Here is a 15,944-nt window from a genome sequence, read left to right as displayed (position 1 = left end):
CGTGAAATACAGCATACCATTATGAAAAACACAAACAAGTTATGCTTATCATGTCCTGCCCCTTCATTACATTATCACATATAATTTACATATAATTTAAATTTGCATATAGCTCCTATATCTGTGTGAAATAGTCATTAACCACGTTTTGAATATGAGCCATATATCCAACACAGCAAAAACAAAACATAATACCTCTCGATCACTTTAAATCTCCAACTCCATTCCTTTATATTTGTCCATAAGTAACTGTTTCTAACTGCGTTTGAATGTTTTTATGTTTAAACTGCGTTTCAAAGCCACCTCAAGGCCGAAATTTAAAATGTATATGAAATGTAACTGACGGAATTTCCGCAGTAACCCCGTTATTGGCTGCTTATATGAAGGTGCATGTGTGGGAAGTCGTACTGCACACCTGAAAATACAAAATACATCCACTGGGCAATGATACGTTGTGGTTTCTTTGTTTCCTTCTTTTGACAAATGTACTTATTGTAAGTCACTTTGGACAAAAGCGTCTTCTAAATGACCTAAATGTAAATGTAAATTAGAACCCAGGCAACGAAGCACCAACAACACACAGCATAGTTTCTTCACTGTGTGTGCACTTTTGTCCAAAGTGACTTACAATAAGTACATTTGTCTAAAGAAATAAACCACAGCGTATCATCACCGATAAAGTAAGAGCAGAAACATAGTGTTACATTTACATTTAGGTCATTTAGCAGACGCTTTTGTCCAAAGCGACTTACAATAAGTACATTTGTCAAAAGAAGGAAACAAGGAAACCACAACGAATCATTGCCGATAAAGTAAGAGCTAAAAATAGAACAAGTGTTAGGTCCTCATCTGAGTAGTTCAAGAGCAACAGTGCTACGATCAGAGTGCTATAGGTAAGGTTTTTTTTGTTTTTTTTTTGTTTTTTTTTGGGGGGGGGGGGGGGGGGGGTGTTAGTGGGTCATGCTATGTAGAGTCGAGGTGAAGTCTGAACAGGTGAGTCTTGAGCCTTTTTCGGAAGATGGCAAATGACTCTGCTGTCCTGACATTAGTCGGGAGTTCGTTCCACCACTGAGGCGCCAGAACAGAGAAGAGTCTGGACTTTGCTGAGCGACATTTGTTTGATTTCAGCGATGGTGGTACCAGCCGGCCAGCTGAAGTAGAGGAGCGAAGTGCTCGCTTCGGGGCATGAGGTTTGACCAGTGTTTGAAGGTAGATGGGTGCCGTTCCATTGATGGCCCTGAAGGCCAGTGTCATCGTCTTGAATTGGATGCGTGCTGCAACAGGGAGCCAGTGGAGGTCACGGAGGAGGGGGGTCACATGGGAGAATTTGGGTGTTGGGTCCTCCTTGGAATAAAGTAGTAGCTGTTCAGCAAGCATACCTTAAGTACAACAGTGACTAAATATTACTATCTGTACTCACAGAATGCCTAAACCCAGTATCTACTACTACTTTCTGACTTGGCAACAAGATAAAATGCAGCTTCCTTCATTTCTTTAGACAAAAATGTAACTGACAGAAGAAAACCATGGATGTGGAAAACACCACCACAAACCAGCAATGCTGTTAACAGATAATAAACTAGACGGGCACAGCGGCCTCTTCAAACATCCACACAGAGGCATATGTTTTACAGTTTATTGCGGAAAACGGCCATTATGGTCTCTTTTTTTTTATCACCTCATCATGTCTACGAGCTGTTAGAAAGTCCACCTTAAGCATTTTAACTTTCATTTTTATACAACACAATTCATGTTGTTATTATTTTTAACCGCTTCCCCAAATAAACTTTTAGCATGTGACAGAACAGAGCAGAGCTGACTATGTGGGTGCATAGGACCCCTGCAGCCACTAGGGGGCCCCCAAGCTGCAAGTTTGTTTGTTTGTTTAACATGCATCTGTGTCACCAAGGTGCAGCGGACGTGAGCACCAGTTGGCACGGCGGCCTGTTAAGATTTTAAATGGCTTACCGTTTCGGAGCAGAACACCACGTAGTTCCGTCCCGGTTCCTCCTCGTCTTTTCCCCGCTATGACCTCCTGCTCCAGAAGTCGAGCCTGGACCCGCTCTTCCGCTCCAGGAGTGGACCCTGGACCCGCTCCTCCACTCCAGGAGTAGACCCTGGACCCGCTCCTCCGCTCCAGGAGTAGACCCCTGGACCCGCTCCTCTGCTCCAGACCCTGGACCCGCTCCTCCGCTCCAGGAGTAAATCCCGGACCCGCTCCAGGAGTAGACCCGCTCCAGGAGTAGACCCTGGAACCGCTCCTCCGCTCCAGGAGTACACCCTGGACCCGCTCCTCCGCTCCAGGAGTAAATCCCGGACCCGCTCCAGGAGTAGACCCGCTCCAGGAGTAGACCCTGGAACCGCTCCTCCGCTCCAGGAGTACACCCTGGACTCCGTCATCCAGGCTACCTCTGTAAAATGATGCCTAAACAACTTTTTTTTCCGCACTGAATTCATCTCTGACGTAGGCCTCACGTCTCTGATTAATTCATATTTTCCGTTAAAGTTTATTAATCTGCGAAAAAAACAGCACCGAAAATAAGAATGTAATCCTTCCTTCCTAAACCAACATGCTAGCGCTAGTTTCTCCGCGGGTATATTCAATTACTACATAATTACTAGCTTCGTAAACCAACATGTTAGCTAGCTAGTTAAGTGACGGTTATATTCAATTACTAAATAATTACTAGCTTCGTAAACCAACATGTTAGCTAGCTAGTTAAGTGACGGTTATATTCAATTACTACATAATTACTAGCTTCGTAAACCAACATGTTAGCTAGCTAGTTAAGTGACGGTTATATTCAATTACTAAATAATTACTAGCTTCGTAAACCAACATGTTATCTAGCTAGTTAAGTGACGGTTAAAGTCAATTACTACATAATTACTAGCTTCGTAAACCAACATGTTATCTAGCTAGTTAAGTGACGGTTAAAGTCAATTACTACATAATTACTAGCTTCGTAAACCAAAATGCTAGCTAGCTAGTTAAGTGACGGTTATATTCAGTTACGACATAATTACTAGCTTCGTAATCCAACATGCTAGCGCTAGTTTTCCCGCGGTTATATTCAGTTACGACACAGTTACTCACCTTCCGTCTTAAACCTACTAGCGAGCTTATTGGCGACCATATTCTGCTAACGTAGAGTTTACACAATTTTGCGATAATAAGCCCCGCCCATTAAAAAGTCGAGACATGATTGGTCAATTACACTTTAAGATGAAAGTCTCATCATAGAAATACTATTGTTCTGCCCTCAGTAAATTGTTTGTAAATTCTTTTATTTTATTTATTTATATATATATATAAACATATATATATATATATATATATATATATATATATATATATATATATATATATATATATATATATATATATATACTGTATAGAGAGAGAGAGAGACTCAACCACTCAATTGGACATTATGCCTTCTGTGTGACCACGTTGAGCTGACTGTAGAATATCGAGCAACATCTGTAACTTTACGCCATTTAACTAGTGTGTATGTATCTAAAAATATGTATTGAAATAAAGAGGAAGGAAAATATGGTACTTTATTTTTTGCATGATTGAGAATCCAAACTATATTATTGTTTATTATTCATTCAGTAGAAACACATGATTATTTCATCACAAAAATAAAGCAAACTTAAGATTGATTTGATTTTGATTTATGAGCACACAGCAGATCGAGGCGTGAACTGATGCCAATGCTTCCCTCTCAAGCATTTTGCTGTAACTTCACCACTGAATGAATGCAGAGGTTACAGCTCTCCTCTGACATGTGTTTCACTGAGCTCTCCTGACGTCGGTGAAGATGGCCAGTGTCAGAACTACAGTCCCCGCCGCACCACCGACCAGAACTCCCAGAATGCCTCAGTCTAACACCATGTGCTCACACCTCCTACCGGCGTAGGAGGCGGTCTGGCTCGATGCACACCTGAGAACAAGCAGAAAGAACTGTAAACTCCATCTTTGTATCAATCCAATGGTCAGTAATTCAGTCTACTTATTATGTGACTTGTTCATCACATTAAATGAGATGTTATTGTCCTCTAAACAACCAACATGATGTTTGGAGACAGCTTTTTACAGAAGGACCACAAATGAAAGGAAAACTAATTCCACTAACAGATCCACAGAAATATAATCACCAACTATTTTCATCATCTGTTCATCATCAAAAGTCATTTTTCATAAAGAAATGTCACAAAATGCTGTTTTCAGTCCCTCAAATATGGAGATCTTCTTTCCTCTGTTCTATCATAGATGTCATCACATACAACACACATTTCAAGACCTTTATTCTACATCCAAGCACTTTTCAAACCTTGAATACACCACACTAACATTCAAGTGTTTTCAAGGATTTCCAGCACCCGTACCAACCCTGATTAATGTGATTCGGGTCAATTGCTAGCGGGTGAGTTAAAATCAAATCTGCTCATATTAGTCAAATAACAGCTTAATATTTAAGTAATGATTATTAACATAATTGGTCGAATAACTGTTGGCGTTAGAGGCGTTCTAGTTTCCGTTTATGGTCCAATCACATTGGGACACCAGCAGCTATCGTGAGCTTGTGATTGGTTTAAAATGAGCCTGTATGCAAGCTCCTTGTGAAACTATCCGGTCGTACACGCCGGTTTGTCAGACCGGGTTTTTGGGGATGGGGTTCTGTAGGTCTAGCCCTGCAAACACAGACCTGCAGAAGGCCTTGCCTCCATGCTCCATGCACACGCCTCCGTTTAAACACAGGTCGGGATGACAGGGGTCGGCAGCTCGCGCTCCACGGTGCTTCGAAACCTCCAGTCTCGCTTCCACCTCGCCCATTGGCTTCTCGTCCGTGATGTCATCGTCCAGTGCGGCCGGTTTCACCGGCACCTCGGTCTTGATCAGGTGGGTCAAATCTGACAAAAAAAACAAAAAAGACAAGTGAATGAAACTGTCAAATATATGGCGACGGCTCATTCATTTGGAAAAGAGAGGGGCGGTTTGCTCTGCTGGGAGAGCCCATGTTTCCGGTCTCACCGGTGAAGTCGGCCGTAATGATGAGGTCATCGTTCTTGAGGAAGCTCCTCCTGTGCAGGAGCTTGTGGGAGATAAACGTGCTCCAGCCGAAGTCTTGACCGCGGTAGCATCGGCAGGAGGCGTCCCAGGATGCTCTGGGAGCAGCTGATGGTTTGTTCCAGCGGGGATCAGAGTCTGAAGGGGGGGGGACACCAACACTATCAGTGTTATCATTACATGGTTGGACGTCTGGGCGGGAGGTAAAGATCCCTGTGAAGGGCTCTACGGAGTCAGCCTTCCTTCGCCTCTCGTCATTGGCTGAAATCACTCACTGCTCACTTTATAGTGAGTTTCACTGTTTAACTGCTGTTAATGTATTATAGAGAATATTATACTCTATATTGTGACTCAAAGTAGCGTACAACAGATGATTATAGACCATCATGCATTGCTCTGAAGGGAAAATGACGAGAATAAAATACATTTATTTTGACACAAATGGCCACAAAGTCCTTTGTATTTATTTATTAATTTGGGAAAATACACTTATTTACGACGGCGTATCAGGGCTACTGTAGGGGAAAAAATGAAGCCGAGAGAGGGGGCAATATAAAAAGCAGCAAATTTGCAGATTTATTACGATGCTAACAACGGGCGAAGCGGTGTTTGCCGCTGACCCACCCATCCGTCAGGGGCTTACCTGTGGTGAAGCTTCTCGTTGAAGACATTCTTAGCTTCACATCGGGGTCCTGGTCCAAGGCAACGATGGTCGCCTGCCTGTTCTCGGCCGGCCACTGCATCACCGCGTCGTTTTCACCGCTGCAGAGGTGCAAGGTCATACCGACGTAGTCCGGATAGGCGGCCTCTCTGCCATTTGGGTAAACGCTGACGCCGAAGGAGTAGCCCTCCGAGTTGTAGAAGCACCGGCTTCGGACCGGACTGCCGGCCGGAGTGGAGGCCAGGACGTCGGTGAAGTTGTGGATTTGCCAGGCGGCATTTGGGCAAACTGTCTCGGTGAGTGTGATGTCATCGATTAAGATGGCGCCCGAGGAGAAAGATGATCCTCTGATGCCTTGGAAGATATAGCGGCACTTCTTTGTCACCTTGAGAGTCACGTGGGCTATTTTCCAGGCGGCATCTCCGTTACCTTGGAGACAAAACACAAGATGATTCCCAACAAATGAATCTTACATGCTATAAAGAAGTATTAAAGCCTGAATCCCAAAGGGTGTGTGTTTGCATCGTGCCTGGTTCAGACTAAAGCATAGCTGTGTCTCTGTACCAGATTTGGCGATCAAAAAGCAAGAGTGTTTTCATGAAAGGTTTGAAAGTGACAACATGTGGGAATGCACTGTGCTGTGTATCATAGCAGGCCTGTGATGGTGTGGATCTTCCGGAGGCTCGCCACGGTCCCGGTCCCATCGTCCGTCCTTGTCCATACGACCAGCTTGTCCCCGGCGACGCCCGTCATCTTGTAGAAGAACTGCAGACACTGCTCGCCTCTCTTCGGGTAGAGGATACGCGACTCCAGCGAGGCGCTGTTTCCTGCCGCGCCAGAAGACGTGTCAAACTTCATGAAGTAGCCGGAGTCTAGAAAGGGAAGCAGCCGTTGGTAGACATTTGTTATGTGAGTCGAAGCAAGGAGGCCTCTGGACACATGAGATGTCTTACGCAGAAATATTAATTGAAGCCCGATGGCCACCGTGAGAATGAAGGTTTGAGCAGTACAACACAAACTCAACAGTGCCAACCCCGAGGATAAAAGCCGAGATGCTTTGTTGACCTTAGACCCAGAACATGAGCTTGGTACCTCTGCAGCGTCCCGCCACGGTGTGGTCTGTATCAGCCGGACTGCTCAGCGTCTGGACCCAGTCTGCGTTGTCGCCCTCGTTCTGGATCATTCCACAGATGTTGATCAGCTCGAAGGAGCACTGGTCCAGGAGAGTGTGTGTGACGGCTGCAACGGGACGGTTAGCATCAGTCAACGGAGCTCAAAGCTCCAAGGAGAGGAGATCACGCTCTGACGAAGAGTCATTGGCCAATCAGACCGAGGTGTCGCCTCTAAAACGCGAGGCGGGCGACTAGCCCACTTCCTGTTTTGATGGCAGTACATGGGGTAGGATCGTACGATAGCAAATGCAGACGAAACGTTGATATTATTGTTTTGTTAATTACGATGAACTGTATATTTTTCTGTACATCTCAGTTTGATCCGCCCCTTCGTGATAATGAATGAATCACCAGTCTAGTGCGACAACACAGCAGTAATCTCCTTCATGATTCTGGACCACGTTCCCTGCAGGATGGGAACCAGTCGTCACTCACCACAGTCGTACATGCGGTTGACCCTGGTGATGTCGACGGCGCTGAAGTCCAGCCGCTGGCCGATGACCTCGTTGAAGTACGGGATGGAGGTGGTGATGGTGGGGACGCTGGCGTTCTTGTTGAAGGACAGCGGCCGGTAGTGCATGATGGACTCGTAGTCGTACGGCGTGTTCAGGTCGGTGATGAAGTCGTCGTCATACTTGTTGAAGTTGTGCTCCATCCCTGTGAGGAGGAAGTAACGTTGTCAAGGTGATGGTCACTTGACAACACGTTGACTCACAGGGAGACATGTAGAGACAGACAGGTAACCAGTGTATCACAGGGAGACATGTAGAGACAGACAGGTAACCAGTCTATCACAGGGAGACATGTAGAGACAGACAGGTAACCAGTCTATCACAGGGAGACATGTAGAGACAGACAGGTAACCAGTCTATCACAGGGAGACATGTAGAGACAGACAGGTAACCAGTCTATCACAGGGAGACATGTAGAGACAGACAGGTAACCAGTCTATCACAGGGCTGACATGTAGAGACAGACAGGTAACCAGTCTATCACAGGGAGACATGTAGAGACAGACAGGTAACCAGTCTATCACAGGGAGACATGTAGAGACAGACAGGTAACCAGTCTATCACAGGGAGACATGTAGAGACAGACAGGTAACCAGTGTATCACAGGGAGACATGTAGAGACAGACAGGTAACCAGTCTATCACAGGGAGACATGTAGAGACAGACGGGTAACCAGTCTATCACAGGGAGACATGTAGAGACAGACAGGTAACCAGTGTATCACAGGGAGACATGTAGAGACAGACAGGTAACCAGTCTATCACAGGGCTGACATGTAGAGACAGACAGGTAACCAGTCTATCACAGGGAGACATGTAGAGACAGACAGGTAACCATTCTATCACAGGGAGACATGTAGAGACAGACAGGTAACCAGTCTATCACAGGGAGACATGTAGAGACAGACAGGTCTTTGGACCGTGGGAGGAACCCGGAGAGAACCCACACTCACACAGGGAGAACATGCAAACTCCACACAGAAGGAACCCAGCCTGGGAATCGAACCCGGGACCCTCTCGCTGTGTAGTGCTCCAGCCCTCGTTATTATTCTACTCATGTTCCTGTCTTAGCGGGTTTGGGGAATCGTTGTGACCCACCTTCTTCAATCTGGTCCCACCAGATCTTGACGTAGCCGTCTCGGTCGGAGCGAGACTGCTCGTGGTAGAAGCCCAGCGCGTGGAGGAGCTCGTGCTGCACGACGGCCTTCGTGTCACACCCTCGTCCAATCGACACATTCTGGCCTTTCCTGTCATCTCCGACAAACGACCAGCATCTGAACGGAGGGCAAAGGTCAAAGACTCAAAGTGATGCCCGAACGCGGCTTTGTGAGGTTGCGTAACAGCCGGGGATCGGGGGGTGGAGCAGCTCACCCAGACAGCTTGGTGAAGGAGACGTAGCTGCTCTCGCCCTCATAGGGCTTGAAGTCCACGCAGGATCTCAAACGGTATTCCTCAAACGCCTGCAGGATCACACCTTTGGCGTTCAGCTCTAGAATAATGGGAACTCACGATCAGTATGTGCATTGTAGAAGAAAATGAATAACCCAACAGTTGTAATTTCATCTTATACCCCTTTTTTCTTGTCCACTGATGAAGTTTCCTGCTGATACCTCATTTAATTGCGTCTACCTTTTGTTAGCTCGGTGATTAGAGGAAACATTTTACTTCTTTTGGTTCTCACCTGGACGACCTCCAAGAAACGTCACACTTTAGCTATCTCACTGATCAACCAAAGCTCCGTGGGTGAACCCTTTTGTTGCACCGTAAAGAAAAACCAGGCTTGCCAGGCTCTTACCTCGGGAAACAGATGTCAATGCAAATCCACTCACCACACCTTCCCGTAACTTTGTATATCATTCTGGCCAAGAACCCCCTCTAGTCAGAAAGGACCTTCTTCTTCTTCCTTCACCTGAACCAGCGACAGAAATGGACCTGTCCACAGTATCCAACTAATGTTAGGTAAATCGTAGGACAGCTTACCTAAAGAGTCAGTTAAGATGTAGGGGATGGGAAACCTCCATCTCCTGGTTTCATCGAGGATGGCGTTCCTGTCGGGCTGCGAGAGAGAAACACGTTGGAAGGCGCAGAGAGAGAAGAACTTCGTCTCTGCTCAGATACTTACGTTCCCGGCGATGTCGCCCTCAAACAGGTGCTTCAAGCCTAGAAAGGTTGAAGTACGTATGAATGTCAGGCAACGTGTGATCACATGTGTGGAGAGGAGTGAAGTTTACCTCTGTTGATCTCGGGTATGTCGTCCCTCAGTTCTCCAGCGTCCGCATCGTCGCCTGGAACACAAAACAGTCGTTAGTGGAAAAAAGACTTTGTTTGCTTTGTTTGAATGCGATGAGGATGAGTTCAACCAACCGTTAAGTGTTGGAGCAGCTCGCACCTGCTGCACAAGAGACCATCGTTAAACTTACACAAGTCTATCTTTTTCTTTTATTATTTCTGTGTCTCAGCATACCTTCAACACCACAAAGACTCCGATCAGCGCAGCGACTTTCCTCAGACCGTCTCCCATCTCGTTATAACCACAACACACAAGCATGAAGCTCCGACGCCGGCGTTCATAAAGACAGCAGCGGGAGGGAACTTTGATCGGGATCGCAGGCGTTTAATGAGTAACGTTTCACACGTGTCCGTTAAGTGTTCTGGCACAATAAACTGCTGACCCTGTACAGATCTAATAAAACAGACAAACGTGTTGTTAAGGGGTTTGACCTCTGACCTCTCAGAGAGCAACCTGGAACTGCAGAACAACAAGGAGTCGTTGCCTTTTTTGGGTCAAAACCACGTCATTCAAGTTTTGTGTTATCTGACGCTTTGGTTCTTCAACGATCTTATCGCACGCACATTTAAAAGGTGGAGAAAATCCTCATGGTCTGCTAGCTGTCCGATCTGTGTGGTTGCTCGGGCTTGACGATGTCGGAAGAAAACTGACATTATGTTGCCATGCGTAAAATACAGGAATTTTCCCCCTAAATTTGGTCAATTTTGAAGCTAAGTGCATCCACTTGATGTCATTTTTAGGATTAAATTAAAAGGCTACATGTAAACAATACAGACGGACTATGTGTTTCTAGATGGGATCAGGTGGGTTCAGGCCCCTCCCACTCTGGATAGACGGGGTCAGGTGGGTCCAGGCCCCTCCCACTCTAGACAGCCCACCAGGAGCCAGACTTCTCACATACACTATTCATGCTGAGGTTCATAGAAGGCCTCTAGTCAGTCTGGTGGAGCTGGATGATGTCACGTTTTCACCACAAGAGGGCAGTGAAGACTTTTTCTGCTGGCTTCTTGGGCTTCCTTTTCAACAAAGGATTCATCCTCAGACTCCTTAAAGCAAAACCCCGTCAGGATTTAAGATTCACGTGTTGTTCACTGTCTGAATTGATGGATATACTAGACATTTTTCAACTGATTTTGAACAGTTTAGGCTCATACGTACATCTTCTATGACTGTTGATTTGTGTTGTCACATCAGCTTTTAAAATAAGTTTAGTACAGCGTGTTATTAAAACTTTATTGGAATACTTCAGCTGATTTGAGGAGGGAGGAGTGTCGTTGTCCTCATCCTCTCCGACGCTAAACTTCATACATAAGAACCTTCATCCTGGAGCCTTTGAACCCGTCGGTCAGATATATCATGAAACCTTCATAATGTCACGTGGTTCAGTTCAATATTCAAGTAAAAACACTATAAAAGAGACATGTTAATGACAAACTATACTATGACTCTTTATTGACATGTTATTGTGTTGTATTAACTTATTACATCTTTTATAATCCATGAAAAAACGAATTAAACAATCGCTCATCAATGTGAAGCTTTAAGCATAAAGAACACTGTTCTTCCAAAGCGGAGTGTATATATATATATATATATATAATATATTTACTTCTAGATTATATACCAAATACAGCTTTACAAGTATTTATTTCAATTAACATCTGCGTCCTGGTCCTCTTCATCTTCACAGGTCGTCCTTCTCCTCTCAGCTTCATATCTGATCATTTCATCTCATCATCGTTCAAACACAGCGAGGCCTCACCTGTCCTGTGTGACCTCACTCCTTCGGTCCGACGGGAACTTCTGTCTTGATCAGTGACGTCAGATCTGCGGACAGAGAAAGCATGAGTCGGCGTTCCTGCATCCCGGCAGCATGAAACAGCAGTGGAGCGGACGATCGCCTACCCTCGAAGTCGGTGAAGATGATGAGGTCGTCGTTCTTGAGGTAATTGCGGCGCCGCAGGTCGAAGTGCTTGATGAAGTTGCTCCAGCCCCAGGACGTACCTCGGTAGCAGTCACAGGAGTGGTCGTAGGTGCCCACCTTGGAGGGCTGGTCCCAGACCAGCTGTCCATCTGATGCTGGAGGACACAGGGAGACAGTCAGGCTAGTCACTTTGTTCTGATGAACAATGTGTTTGGAATGAGGGATTTATGAAGGCAAAGTTTTGAAATTGCCTACATAACCAATCCTACCAACCAAAAAACATGTCTTTGTAGTAGAGGTGACCCCGTATCGTGGACTATTCGATCTAAGGAGCCTGATTCCTGAAACTTGTTTGAAGGCTTCTATGAATAATGTTGGGAGGATGATGAACATCACGTACTCTGCTTCCCGTCTGTGGTGAGGCTGCGAGCCGAAGACATCCTCAGCTTGATGTCCGGGTCCTGGTCCATCACCACCAAGGTGGCCTGCCTGTTGCCCACCGGCCACTGCATCACGGCGTCGTTCTCCCCGCTGGCCAGGTGGAAGTACAGCCCGACGTAGTTCCCCGTGTAGTCAGAGTAAGTTGACAGCGGCCAGACGCGGACGCCGTAAGCGTAGCCCTCGGGGGCGTAGAAACGCGGGCTGTCGATGAACGTGTTGGCGTCGGCCGTCTCCATGATCTTGGAGAAGTTCTGGATCCTCCACACGGCGTTGGGGCAGCGGGTCTCCGTCAGGCTGACGTCGTCCACGAAGATGCCGCCGGCCGACGAGGTGGGATCGCCGCGCACCGCCTGGAACGCGTAGCGGAACTTCACCCCGGCCTCCATCGGGACGTGGGCGATCTTCCAGGTGTGGTCGGAATCGGCTGAGTCGCAGGAGAAGAAGACACATCTTACTATGTGGGCAATCGTGTTGTTTGTTAGGTAGAGAAATAATTACATCCGCACCTGTTACCTGTGACATTTTGTGAACAATTAATTATAAATAATGTGTGTAAATGATATTAACCGTTTAACGTAACCTACTGAACATTTGCTTGGAAGCAAAGCTGTGTACTTAGTGAGTCACTGTGAGGTGTGTATGAACGTGTCATAACTACCGTAGAAGGTTTGTATCTTCTTCATCCTACGAATGGTGCCGGTGCTGTCGTCCATCTTGACCCAGATCACCAGCCGGTCCTTGTGGTTCCCGGTCATCTTGTAGAAGAACTGCAGACACTGGAGCTTCCTCTTGGGGTAGAGGGTTCGGGACTCCAGCAGCGCCGACTCCGTGGGCCTCCCTGTCATGGTGCTCAGGTACATGAAGTACCCGGCATCTGGAGAGCAGAGTCGAGCTCTTACAGCTTGTAAAGTTCATGCTGTCTGAACTAAACGATAATCCATTTTTTAAAAGAGATGGCATTAAACTCTGACCTCTACAGTTTCCCAGGAGGGTGTGGTCCTCGGCCCCCACGCTGCTCTTGGTGTGGACCCAGTCGGTATCATCAGAGGAGGCCTGGATCATCCCGCAAATGCTGGCTGACTCGAAGGCACACTGGTCCAGCAGGGTGAGAGGACCAGCTGGGGATTGAAGGGGGTCAGGACCACGTCCAACACATCAACGTAGCAGATCTACTCAGCAACACATACGTACAGCAGTTGTACATGCGGTTGAGCCTGGCGGTGTCCAGCCGGCTGAAGTCCAAGTACTGGCCGATGACGTTGTAGAACTCTGGGATTTTGGTGGTGATGGTGGGGGCGGACGCGTTCTTGTTGAACGAGAAGGGCCTGTAATGCATGACGGACTCGTAGTCGTACGCCGTGTTCTGGTCGGTGATGAAGTCATCGTTGTATTTGTTGAAGTTGTGTTCCAAACCTGTGGGAATTTTCAGGTCCATTTAGTCATCCCTACAAAATACCCTCATCTAGACCTCTAGACCTTAGTCCCGAACTCAGCTGAATCTTATGTCTGGCCGTGGCGCCTGCCGGTACATAGGGCCGGCACAGAGGGCCGGCACGTAAGGCCGGTACAGAGGGCCGGTACGTAAGGCCGGTACAGAGGGCCGGTACGTAAGGCCAGTACAGAGGGCCGGTACGTAAGGCCGGTACAGAGGGCCGGTACAGAGGGCCGGCACAGAGGGCCGGCACGTAAGGCTGGTACGTAAGGCCGGTACAGAGGGCCGGTACGTAAGGCCGGTACAGAGGGCCGGTACAGAGGGCCGGCACGTAAGGCTGGTACGTAAGGCCGGTACAGAGGGCCGGTACGTAAGGCCGGTACGTAAGGGCGGTACATAGGGCCGGTACAGAGGGCCGGTACAGAGGGCCGGTACAGAGGGCCGGTACAGAGGGCCGGTACACAGGGCCGGTACACAGGGCCGGTACATATGAACACAGAACAGAACACAAACGAGAAAGAGCACCTGATGGGCTGTGAGGTTCCTAGACGTACCTGGTGTTACCTGATCCAGCCAGATGTCCACATAGTCGTCCCTGTCCGTACGCGACTGCTCGTGGTAAAAGCCCAGCGCGTGCAACAGCTCGTGTTCAATCACCGCCTTATGATCGCAGCCGGAGCCCAGAGACAGAATCTGGCCGGTCTGCTGGTCTCCGACGCTGGAGAAACACCTGCGAATCAGAAGCAACCACAAAGAGAAGTCGGCTTAAAATCCACGATTCCATCGATGGCATCTGTACTGCAGCAGATTCATGAAGGCAGCCGTACCCTCCTCTCTTCACAAACTTGATGTACGTCTCCTCGCCCTCATAAGGCTTGAAGTCGATGCAAGACTTCAGACGATACATTTCAAAGGCCTGGTGGACGCAGCCTTTGGCGTTCAGATCTGAAAGGAAACAGAATGTTTGTTTCATCCCGACGGTTCCATGAGTCGTTGACTGTTATTTAATAATGAAAAGAAACTCACCCAAATCATCCCCCAGGATGTAAGGGATGGGAAACTTCCATCTGTATCGTTTGTCAATCAAAGCATTTCTTCCTTCCTGCAGCAGCAGAGAGGTGTTTAATTGTGACCATGAAACTAAGCTCAGCTTATAAAAACACACAATAAAACGTCTTATCTGAAATAGACCCAGCGCCAAAAATTACTCAAGAGCAAGAGGACATGTGAGCAACATCAGAACACAGCCGCCAATAAAACACTCATGCAACGATTAATCATTATTCTCATAAATATGAAGATAAATCCCATGAAAACACTACTGACTGGAATGAAAATGTCCCCTTCGACCAGGTTGGCGTCTGATCCTGCAGCAGAGGAACGACACATTAGAACCAACTTCACACGTTACATCAGTAAATACAGGATGTGACTCACCCGGGTTCAGCATGGCATTCTCGTCCTCGCCGTTCTCGTAAACCTCTGCAACACAAACACACTCAGACGCTTTTCAACAACTCTCATTTCTTTTTAACGGCGGCAACGTTTCGACTCACCGTGAACTTTGGGGGAAACGGGGATCTGAAAGAAAACCAGGTTGTCAGCCAGCCAACGGCCATGTCATCACCTAATCAATTATCAATAATCACTGATCAATGATCAATAATACTCACGGTGTGCGAAGCGACGAGGGCCGTCAGAGTGAACGCTAGCAGGAGTCGCTCCATCGTCGCGCTGTGTGGAGTAAATGCTGCTGCTTGCTTTCAAACGTGCACATCGCCGAGACGCGACCTTCGACCCTCGTTGACCTTCACGCCCTTATAAAGAGCCGCCAAGGGACTTTGGCTCACCGATGTTACTGATTGGTGAGATTATTTATCAACCGTGTGCTGATGGCATGCTTTTTGGTTTTTACTACCCTTGTTATCTGGCTCAGCATCGGATTTCTCCGATAAACGTCTTCCCGTGATATTTAAAATGAAATGTGTTTTCTGGACACAGTCAACTAGATTTATTTTGATGACCTGGATGTTGTATTTCAGACTGCTCATGTAGCTAATGCTAGAGAGACGAAATAAAATACAGTTTATATTCAATTTAGTTTGCAGCGTTGCAGAAAAAATAATGCTAACCTTAGGTGAAATATTAACAACTTAACTTCCCTTAAATCTTATCGTTAAATTCTGTATCCTGCTCGGCTACATCGTCGAGTGAGATCGGTTGTGGTAACAATATCAGGGTCAACCAATCAGAAGCAAAGTACAGCAGCACATGAATAAGCCACGCCCCTTCCAGTGCTTCACATGGAACCATATTTCGGAATAAAAATAAAACGTAGTCCAACAAGGAGACGAATACATTTTTTATCCAGTTTGACTCCTACCATGAATTACACGTGATGTCACTTTGTCGTAAGTTTGTCGTAGCATCAGTTAG

At 46.9% G+C, this 15,944-nt stretch overlaps 2 protein-coding genes across 2 annotated transcripts; both read right to left on the bottom strand.

Annotated features, from left to right (window-relative positions):
• Window positions 1-3,675: 3,675 nt before the first annotated feature.
• On the bottom strand, window positions 3,676-10,006 carry mep1a.2 (meprin A, alpha (PABA peptide hydrolase), tandem duplicate 2). The gene is made up of 14 exons (XM_084030610.1): window positions 9,886-10,006; window positions 9,786-9,813; window positions 9,653-9,706; window positions 9,544-9,581; window positions 9,402-9,477; window positions 8,793-8,910; window positions 8,520-8,695; window positions 7,346-7,567; window positions 6,831-6,977; window positions 6,395-6,610; window positions 5,721-6,167; window positions 5,042-5,215; window positions 4,716-4,920; window positions 3,676-3,950 (listed from the first exon to the last, which is right to left on the bottom strand). Exons 1-14 carry the CDS (start codon window positions 9,967-9,969, stop codon window positions 3,887-3,889), a joined length of 2,049 nt encoding a protein of 682 aa, XP_083886736.1. The 5' UTR covers window positions 9,970-10,006; the 3' UTR covers window positions 3,676-3,886.
• Window positions 10,007-11,320: 1,314 nt separating this feature from the next.
• On the bottom strand, window positions 11,321-15,664 carry mep1a.1 (meprin A, alpha (PABA peptide hydrolase), tandem duplicate 1). The gene is made up of 14 exons (XM_084030430.1): window positions 15,182-15,664; window positions 15,065-15,089; window positions 14,946-14,990; window positions 14,835-14,875; window positions 14,535-14,610; window positions 14,336-14,453; window positions 14,063-14,238; window positions 13,268-13,489; window positions 13,048-13,194; window positions 12,735-12,950; window positions 12,036-12,500; window positions 11,617-11,790; window positions 11,474-11,538; window positions 11,321-11,428 (listed from the first exon to the last, which is right to left on the bottom strand). The coding sequence occupies exons 1-13, from the start codon at window positions 15,233-15,235 to the stop codon at window positions 11,489-11,491; spliced, it is 1,809 nt and encodes a 602-aa protein (XP_083886556.1). The 5' UTR covers window positions 15,236-15,664; the 3' UTR covers window positions 11,321-11,428; window positions 11,474-11,488.
• Between the last annotated feature and the right edge of the window lie 280 nt (window positions 15,665-15,944).

Source organism: Eutrigla gurnardus (genome assembly GCF_963514095.1).
Source record: "Eutrigla gurnardus genome assembly, chromosome: 16".
In the NCBI taxonomy this organism is placed as follows: domain Eukaryota; kingdom Metazoa; phylum Chordata; class Actinopteri; order Perciformes; family Triglidae; genus Eutrigla; species Eutrigla gurnardus.
The sequence above is the reverse complement of the archived record's forward strand: the minus strand, read 5'-3'. Positions and strand labels throughout refer to the sequence as shown.

Excerpts from the sequence above, each read along its gene's own strand:
- mep1a.2 (XM_084030610.1), bottom strand. The coding sequence starts at position 9,969 with ATGCTTGTGTGTTGTGGTTATAACGAGATGGGAGACGGTCTGAGGAAA. Across the intron at positions 9,478-9,543 it reads AGGGCGACATCGCCGGGAAC|CCCGACAGGAACGCCATCCT; the intron begins GTAAGTATCTGA and ends TCTCTCTCGCAG. Across the intron at positions 3,951-4,715 it reads GGAGGCAAGGCCTTCTGCAG|GTGTGCATCGAGCCAGACCG; the intron begins GTCTGTGTTTGC and ends GCTTGTTCTCAG.
- mep1a.1 (XM_084030430.1), bottom strand. The coding sequence starts at position 15,235 with ATGGAGCGACTCCTGCTAGCGTTCACTCTGACGGCCCTCGTCGCTTCG. Across the intron at positions 14,991-15,064 it reads CGTTTCCCCCAAAGTTCACG|AGGTTTACGAGAACGGCGAG; the intron begins GTGAGTCGAAAC and ends TTTGTGTTGCAG. Across the intron at positions 12,501-12,734 it reads GAAGATACAAACCTTCTACG|CCGATTCCGACCACACCTGG; the intron begins GTAGTTATGACA and ends CCTGCGACTCAG.